The 9,048-nt window shown below is 38.9% G+C and overlaps 1 protein-coding gene across 1 annotated transcript; it reads left to right on the top strand.

Annotated features, from left to right (window-relative positions):
- The first annotated feature begins 623 nt into the window (after window positions 1-623).
- LOC130251797 (matrix metalloproteinase-27-like) lies at window positions 624-8,169 on the top strand. The gene is made up of 10 exons (XM_056488721.1): window positions 624-817; window positions 1,169-1,407; window positions 2,040-2,188; window positions 2,278-2,406; window positions 4,166-4,327; window positions 4,516-4,639; window positions 5,513-5,643; window positions 5,851-6,010; window positions 7,528-7,631; window positions 7,830-8,169. Exons 1-10 carry the CDS (start codon window positions 704-706, stop codon window positions 7,928-7,930), a joined length of 1,413 nt encoding a protein of 470 aa, XP_056344696.1. The 5' UTR covers window positions 624-703; the 3' UTR covers window positions 7,931-8,169.
- The last annotated feature ends 879 nt before the right edge of the window (window positions 8,170-9,048 follow it).

Here is a 9,048-nt window from a genome sequence, read left to right as displayed (position 1 = left end):
ATAGATAGATGGATGCAGACAGAGATATAAGATTAGTCATGTTCTTTAGGCTCAATTTATAAGGTTTATTTATGTATATCTTGGATTCCACCAGAATAATTTAAAAAAAAACACAATTTCAAAAAGTTGGCAGAAAGAGGTGGGTAGGAAATTCGCATTTTCATCCATTTCCCAAAACATTCTGTCTCACTTTATGAATAAATTGGAAAAGAAAATATTCTGCTTACAGTAACTTCTCCCAAAGTTTGCTTTGTTTTGTTTTTTATGGGATTTGTACCACATCCACATTTCTTATTTTCTAGGCTGAGAATGTAGAGCACGCCTACATTTCATGGTGCCATTTCACACATGTGTGTTGGGACTTACCAGGTTTTGCATTTGTCCACCACTTAATCTAGCATGAAATTGCTCAGGTTTGTCAAAGCCAGGGTAAAATACCTAAATCTGAGTGCCAGTTTTGAAAGGATAGCAGCTTAGACATATTCACCTCTGACTTCAGATGACTGTGAAATCGGATGGGTTCAATTAAGTTTTATTGTGCTGGTCTGCACAGTGTTATAGCTTGTGCTGAGGGAATCAGAGCATGATGTGCTCTGAGTCAGGCTACAGCTGACTCCCCAAAGCACCCCACAACCATACGAACTGGGATGTGAGAAAGGAGGCACAGGAGCAGAAAGCAGACAGCTCTCCTGCCAGGACAGGCATGAGGGTAACAATGAAGGCTCTTTCACTTTGGCTCATAACATGTACAGCTGTTTCCAGCACTCTTCTCATCCACCCAGAGAAAGGCAATGAAGAAGATGCAAAGCTTGCACAGGTAACTGCATTATCCATATCTGGGATCTATTGAGCCCTCTCTTTTTAGACCTATTCTGTGTGTTCCAGCTGCACAGCAGCCTGTTGCCTTTCTGAGACAATGCTATTGCATGGAACTCTGTTTCCTGAGCTTTACTAAAGTAGGATAAATCCGTACAAACTGGAAATGTCAAGTAAATAAGAGTCAGCACAATGTCTGTTTCTGTTTAGCTATGATCCTCGGGAAAACATCTGTTGTGCTCCAAAATCACAGGCAGGTTTTGCCAGCAACCTACACAAACATCAGTTCTAAAGTATTTATTTGTTGAAGAAACAGATCAAAGTGTGAAACGTGTCACTTTTTTTTCCACAGAACTATCTGAATAAGTTCTACGCTGTTGAGCCAGATCCAAATCAGCTTGGATGGAAAATAAATGCTGAATCTGCAGCTGAAAAACTTCAGAAAATGCAACAATTTTTTGGTTTGAAAGTGACTGGAAAACTGGATAATGAGACATTGGAAATGATGAAGAAACCCAGATGCGGAGTTCCTGACGTGGGTCTCTACGGCTTCACTCTGCCTGGATGGAAAAAAACCAAACTGACATACAGGTAGTATTTCAAACTTTTTGAGTTTAAATGTTGGGTTTGTGGGTGTCCAAATGTGTTCTATTTAAATATAACTTCTATAGCAATTGTTTCCTGTTGGAAATACAAAAATGTTTCTCTTTTCACAGCTGTTAGCTATGCATGCTCCTGAGGGGAATTTCTGAAAATCAAGCTGGGTATTTTACATTTACTGGTTCAGCCATGGTATTTTGCCTTCCATGTATCACTCCTGAGAAATACTCTGTAAGCCAAACAGAAACATCAATTTCACCCTCTACAAGCCTCATTATCTTTAAAATTTGTTGAGGCAACAGTGAGGTAGTCACATGGAAACCTGAGGAAGTAACTTTCCTCATGCTCTAGTGACAACCTCCTGGCTGAGGCCTCTTTTTAAGTAAAAACTGATAATGTGTGCACAACTGTTTTTATGAAAAACACATATTGGACAGTTATCCCATACCCAAACACACTCAATTTTAACATATCAAACTCACTCAGCCCAAGATAAATCTTGGGAACTATTTGTTTGCAGGTTATGTTGTTTCTTATATTTTCTGTTCATCTTCCTAAACATATTAGGGATTTAGTTTTTTCTGCAAATAGTAAATACTATACTTGAATTCTCGTAACTGTAGAATTGTGAACTACACACCAGATATGAGCAAGGAGGATGTGGATAAAGCAATTGAGAAGGCATTTGAAGTGTGGAGTGCTGTCACCCCGCTGGTTTTCACTCGCATTCATAAGGGAATAGCAGATATAATGATTGCTTTTGGGACCAGAGGTAATCTGCATACAATGATAAAACTAATTAATAGATTTTTCAATAGTCATGACCTAAGCTTAGTGCTGTATCACCTTCATATTGTTTAGCTCATGGACATTGCCCTCGCTACTTTGATGGCCCCCTTGGAGTTCTTGCTCATGCCTTTCCACCTGGCAGTGGTTTAGGCGGTGATGTGCACTTTGATGAGGATGAAGACTGGACCACAGGCTCAGCTGGTAGGTTCAAAAAATGTTTCTAAAGTGTCATGGAGATGAATAAATTCCATTCTGATTTTATTTAAGTGAAGGAAGAGACTGAGAAGAAGCACTGGGCCAGAAGAGCGGTTTGAGACAGGCTGGCCTCCAACTGGGACACTTACAATGATGTAGACAAACTCAGCTTGATTTACTTTAGTCCTTATTTAGCTCTGATAAAAATACTAACAGGACAATCCTTTCCAGGCAGGAATGCCACAGACACAGCCACTCTTACCTGGGGACTGGTGGTGGCCCAGAGTTTCACAACCCTTGATGAAAGTTTTCTCTTTTCCTCTGCTGGTGCACACCAGGCTTGGAACAACCATGTGCTTTGCAGTAGCCCTCAAAGAACATCCCCACAACCTAAAAATCAATACAGCCACCAGTGATAATGAAGAGTCTTCACTAAAAACTCCAGGGTAGATCCAACAATAGGCAGCAGAGGGGGGAGCACTGAGTGTTTGGGACACACCTGCTCCTCTGCTCATCTCTGTCTGCCCATACAGCACATACTGCCTTGGACAGGTGAGTCACTACACCCTGACATTGCCCTGTGGTACTCCAGACCCCTTCCTTTTCCACTTTCTGGGATGGAAAGCTGCAACAAGAGAATTGAGGTCAGCAACAGCAAGGAGCTATAGAACAGAAAGGTGCTGTAAAACCACTGCACAAGGAGGAAGGAGAGTGTGGGTTTATTGTGGTGGGAAAAAAAGAGAGGGATAAGGGCTGGACGTGTCACATGATTAAATGTAATGTTTTCCCCATGCTGGGACTGAATGGGTCAACCCCAGTTTTTCTGCTGTTCCTCAGCAGCACAGCTCCAGCAGCCAGACATTGCAGAACTCACAGAACTTGGAAGACTCGTGAGAGGGGAGGACTGACTGGAAATATGTGTGGAAAAAATGAGGCTTTATTTTGTTTGGGTTTTTGAGAAATGAATGTCTTGACTTCAGTCAGACTTTCTTGGGCAATCGATGACCAGTCCTCTCCTCTGCCACAGACTTGTGATCTTCATTAAATCTGTTGGTATTTTTGGATCTTGGTCTGCAGGGCAGATGATCATTCTTCCCTAATTCAGGTGTATTACTGGGACAGATGTATGTTGAAGGAAATTCCATTTTTATTTATTTATTATGTTAACATATTTCACTGGGAATAAGCATGCAGAACCATTATATTTTAAAAACTTATTTTGTTATACAAATCTCTAAAGAAACCATATGTTTTAATGTCCCAATGGTAGAAAGGTAAGGTGTTCTGCTAACATTTTGTCTTTCCTTGTCTATTCATGATCTCACCTTTCTTTCTCATGCTTGTAGGAGGGAGAGTGACACACAGAGTGACACTTTGATATCTGCAGTGAGCACAGAGCGTGTCCTCCTGCCTTGCCCTGGAGAGCTGTTCGTTTGATCTGACTCACTATCTAATCCGTTCTACCTCAGCCAGGAAACCCTGCCAGGACATTCCAAAGAGCTGCACCCACACTCACCCCCAGATATCTCATGACACACACACACTTTCAGTAGCTAACAGAAAGCAGGAGGGTCAAAAGTCTCTCCCTTCTAGTGGGGAAGACCACAATCTTATCCTATACAAAAAAATGTTCACATAGATGCATTTCCTAGTGAACATCAATATATTATATGAAAACTGCCACTGAGCAATAAACCTGCTGTGATTGTATCAGCCATTACTGATTAAAATTTGACTGATCTCTTCTCTCTATCCACTTCTTAAGGGTTCAACTTGTTCCTTGTTGCTGCTCATGAGTTTGGCCATGCCCTGGGTCTCTCCCACTCTAATGATCAGAGGGCTCTCATGTTCCCCAATTATGCCTACATCAGCCCCAGTGAATTTCCCCTTTCTCCAGATGATATAAATGGCATTCAGTCCATTTATGGTAAGTAAGATCCATGGCCTTAAAAAGAAAAAAGGTAAGCAGGGGAGAAATAATCTCTTTATAATCTCTTTCATAAAATTTCACCATAAACTTAATCATATTGGCATAACATTTTTTTTAAAAAGCAAGGTGTGGAAACCTTAATATTTCTACAACTTGGTGTATTCTGTTTAAAATGTCTCCCTCAGGATCCCCACCAAATGTCCCAGATAAAAGGCCAACTACCCCTACCTCACCTAAAATCTGTGGCTCCCAGATGTCTTTTGATGCTATAACTACACTCCGACAAGAAGTCATTTTTCTAAAGGGCAGGTAAATACTGATATGACATTTGTCTGCATGGGGTTTAATTTTTCCTAATTTATACAAAGACTGAATACTTTTGTGGTTCACATGTTTACAGGATTTACAATTCATGGAAATAAAAGTTTTGGCAGGTATTAGCAATATTAATATTTTCACAGGATCCCCTGAAAAAATATGTTTTATTTTTTTCCAGAAAACACTTCAATCCCAATGAGATCTTGTTCCCAAGTGTATAGATGGTTACAATGAGTAGAGACTTGACTTACTGATGCAAATATTTCCTGAAAATCTCATAAAGGTTTGGTTTGGAAGGTAGCTCAAGGATCATCTAGTTCCAAGCAGGGACACTTCCAACTAGACCAGGTTGCTCAGAGCCCCATCCAACCTGGACTTGAACATTTAATTAAGTGTTTAATTGATTTTACTAATCTAAGAAACTAGCTAACTAAGAAATAAGTATGTTTGACAATACAGTTGAGCCCATCTCTCCTCCAATCACCTCTGCAAGCCCAAAGTAACCCAGGGAATTTATCTGCTGAAGAGATTCCAGAAAGTCCTTCCTGGGGTCTTATAACCCTCTTACTGTACAGTACAGGAATAACCTAAAATATTCAGCTTCTTATAACTGATCCCATATATCAATCAGTATCAATGAAGTGCCAGAATGAAGATAGAAAATAAAAAGATAAAGAAGATAAAAGAAGATAAAAAACAAATGCTTTCCAGCACAAGGAGTTATTTCCTTTCTGGCACATCAAGCCAGATAGCTCCCCTGACAAGAAAGAGCTTGTAAGCCACAATGTTGTTCTCATTCTGTTACACATATAGAAGTTTCTGTGGTTTGTTATTACTACAAAACCTGTTTCATATTTAAATCAGGCACTTATGGAGGGTATATCCTGATAACTCAGAAGCTGAACGTGAATTAATTTCTGCCTTCTGGCCAAATCTGACTCCTGGTATTGAAGCTGCATATGAGAATACAAAAGATCAAATCCTAATTTTCAAAGGTGAAGTATGAGATTTTCTTTAACTTTTTTCTTAATTAATTACATGGGAAGAAAGAATGTGTGCATAAAATTCACTTTTCAAATGCATAAAATAAAAACTCAGAATATTTCATCCAGTTTTCCTACAACCTACAATAAAGGAGTGCATTTTATTATTTACTGTCTGCAAATGAGTGGTGAAGTTAATATTTTAATTTCTCTTAACAGGTAACAAATTCTGGGTTATCAGTGGATATCAGGTGTTGCTTGGTTATCCAAAGAATATTGACACACTGGGCTTCCCTAAAGGTGTCAAGAAAGTTGATGCAGCTGTTTGTAATAAAAAGACAGGGAAGACAGACTTTTTCATAGGTGACAAGTACTGGAGGTAAGAAGAATTGATAAATGTTTTCCTATTAATGACTCCTATATAATCTGGATAAAAATTAAAGTGTCTATGTGATAAAAGAAAAAGTAGATCTTTTAAGTAACAGTATGTAATTAGGTAATCCTAATAATCCTACTTTTCATAGAAGTGTTTCTTTGGCTCCTCCATGGGCAGAAGAGCACATCTTTGTCTCTTGAGAGCTTAAGGGTGTTCTGAAGTAGGCATTCAAAATATGGACATGTTTTGATACATTAGCCTGGAAGCCAAAAAGAACCCAGCATCTAGAGAACTTTCACAAATACAAAAGTGTCTCTAAAAGTTAAAGATCAAAGCTAACCTACTTTAGCAGAAGGCTGGCTGTGATGGCTTGTGCACCATTTCTCTGGTTTCTGAAAAGTCCTGGATTATTTTATCCCTTTCAGAAAAAGGAAAGCGGGAGTTCCTTCCTGTCTTTGACTGGTTATCCCTGACTTTTAGACAAGTTCCTTCTAAATCCTATACCCAAACTGGCATGAATGAATCCTGATACCCAAGGAGCAGGCAGGTGGGAGAAATAAGTCCATTTTGGGAAGCTGAAAGACTTTTTTTCTGTGCAAGGGCAGTGGCAAAAAAGGTCTTCCTCAGGCAACCAGGGCAAGTGTGGGTCACACAGATTTTATTGTGACTAATTGTGGGGTTCATCAGTGATACATAAAATGTCAGCTGGACTTTGAGATTCCTGTGGTTTCCTGTTTTTTAATTTTGATTAATTTGGGTAGAGTATTTACAGTATCTTGGATTGTTATTCCACTGCCTTGGTCACAAGACAATAGCATGCAAAAAAACTACAACAACATATTTCTTACTTAGTAACTCATTCTCTCAGCTCATGTGCCCGTGAAAAATATTTCTTGTATCCAAGGAGAAGTAAAACAAAGGCTTTGTTTACTTGGGGCTTTTTTTTTTTACCCCTGAAAGGGTTCCTCAAATCTGAAAGAACATTCAACTCCCTTAATCTAGACCAATCTCATAAAAATTGTCCTGGCTCAGTTAGGAAGAACTTGATTGCATTAGAAATAAGCCAGCTTCCCTGCCTCCATCTGATCTGTCAGCTAGTAGAGGACTATGTACAATATCTTATCAAAGTCTGAGAGGAAGAGTCAAAATTCATGCTAGAAATATGTGCTGTATCAGGAATGAATCTGTTCAGTTTTCATGCACTATCTGTCACACTGTTGTCATGAGACAGGGTAAATCCCTTCTCTGGAGTAAAAAATGTGGGTCTTCCTTCAATTTTTCTCACTTAGGATGCTTCTTTGGAGCTGTACCTGCCTTTGTCAGCAAACAAAAAACAGCCTCATGGAAAATACAATGGTCAACATCCTCCAGCCATTTGTGGAAGTAAATAACACAATTTTATCTTGCAACCCCAGTGGAACAAACTAAATTGCAGATGGTGGACACCTTTTAAAAACTGCTTAACTCTGTGCAGAATTGAAGTCTAAACTCTGGAAAATGTTTCCCTTCATGTGATTTAGGTTTGATGAAAACAACCAGTCAATGGAGAAGGGTTATCCTAGACTGACAGTCGATGAATTTCCAGGAATTAGTCAGAAGGTTGATGCTGTTTTTCAACAGAAAGGTAAATGAAATGAGTTTTTAAGTAAAATCAGTTTAGTTGTAATGATCTTAAGTTCTGAAATCATGATTAATGTCATTACTGCTGCATCCTGCAAAAGACAGAAATTAAGACATGCTCTCCTGTGTGTACAAAGGAGATATTTCAAAATGAAGCTATTTCTTGCACCCATAACATAATGCTTTACTTTTTCATTTCCAGGATTATTCTACTTCTTCCATGGATCAAAACAGTGGGAGTTTGACCCTATTGCTAAAAAAGTTATCAGAGAAATGAAGAGTAACAGCTGGTTTAACTGTTAGTATCATTAAACTTTCTTACATTCAGCAAAAGACAATAAATACCATTCCTGAGATCTCAGAAGCTGTTTGTATGTACACTGCTCTACAGAATAGGCAACAGGACTAGTTTTCATGAATGCTTATAATGTATTTTAATAAATTAACATATTAGCTCAAATTTTATTTTGACTAGAACAAGACTAGAACAAAATTACATTTTTCGTGTAAGTGGAAGTTGTACAAAATAATTTATTATTTTATTCTCCAAATGGTTTGGGAATTTTTTATACAATATAATGGCAATAAACACTTTTAGGTTGATGGCACCTGTTTTCTGCTTCATCCGTTGAAGGCATTGTGCATTTCTGAGGTGTGAAAGGCTGCAGGCTAATGTGCTAACGTCCCTCCAGCATATGTTTGTACTTTGTCTCTCTTCTCTCCAAAGAGCAAGCTTCTTTTCTCTCTGTCTGCAAGAAACAGGCTTTCATTAGTCACCTACTTTTCTGCATTCTGCAGAAGATGCATTTTTCTGCATCTTGTCCTGCTCTTCTTTGGCTGTTGCAGCCTTGTCCCTTTCACATCACAACAGTATTTTGCCACCAAAATCACCCTGAAGCCCCAATGTCTAAATAAATTATCTCACCTGATAATTGCCCTGATCAGTCTTTATAGCATAACAATTAACATTTCATCAGTGCTCACTTTTTCTGAAGCTATGAATTACATCCTTCACAAGTCAGCCCTGCCCTGTTCAAGGACAGATTCAATTACCATGTCATGGAGCACAACCCTTGCTCTGCTGACACAAACCATGTGCTTTACAAACATCTGACATTTATTGCATTTTTGCCATGCAGACTCCTCACAAAATCAAACCAAATCTATAGAGTCACAGTCATATCATCTTCAGGTATTTCTTTTACATTTAGGTCTGGAAACAGGCCCAGAATATACTGCCAAATTGTTGGTCATACTGCATGGCTGGAGATATCTGAGAACCTGACCTCAGTACTGCTTTGTCCTGCTGTTCCCCAGCTCTCACATATTTGTCTGTTTTACACACCTCCTGCATGCTTTAGCAAAATGTTTCATTTTGCTGTGCATTTTTATAGCAATGCAATGACCCAGCAGGAACCTTG

The sequence above is a fragment of the Oenanthe melanoleuca genome, chromosome 1 (genome assembly GCF_029582105.1).
Source record: "Oenanthe melanoleuca isolate GR-GAL-2019-014 chromosome 1, OMel1.0, whole genome shotgun sequence".
Lineage (NCBI taxonomy): Eukaryota > Metazoa > Chordata > Aves > Passeriformes > Muscicapidae > Oenanthe > Oenanthe melanoleuca.
Note: the sequence above shows the minus strand (reverse complement) of the source record. Positions and strands in the feature narration are given on the sequence as shown.

Coding starts and splice junctions, on each gene's coding strand:
- LOC130251797 (XM_056488721.1), top strand. CDS start 704: ATGAGGGTAACAATGAAGGCTCTTTCACTTTGGCTCATAACATGTACA. Junction 818..1,168: donor AAGATGCAAAGCTTGCACAG/GTAACTGCATTA, acceptor TTTTTTCCACAG/AACTATCTGAATAAGTTCTA. Junction 4,328..4,515: donor TGGCATTCAGTCCATTTATG/GTAAGTAAGATC, acceptor TGTCTCCCTCAG/GATCCCCACCAAATGTCCCA.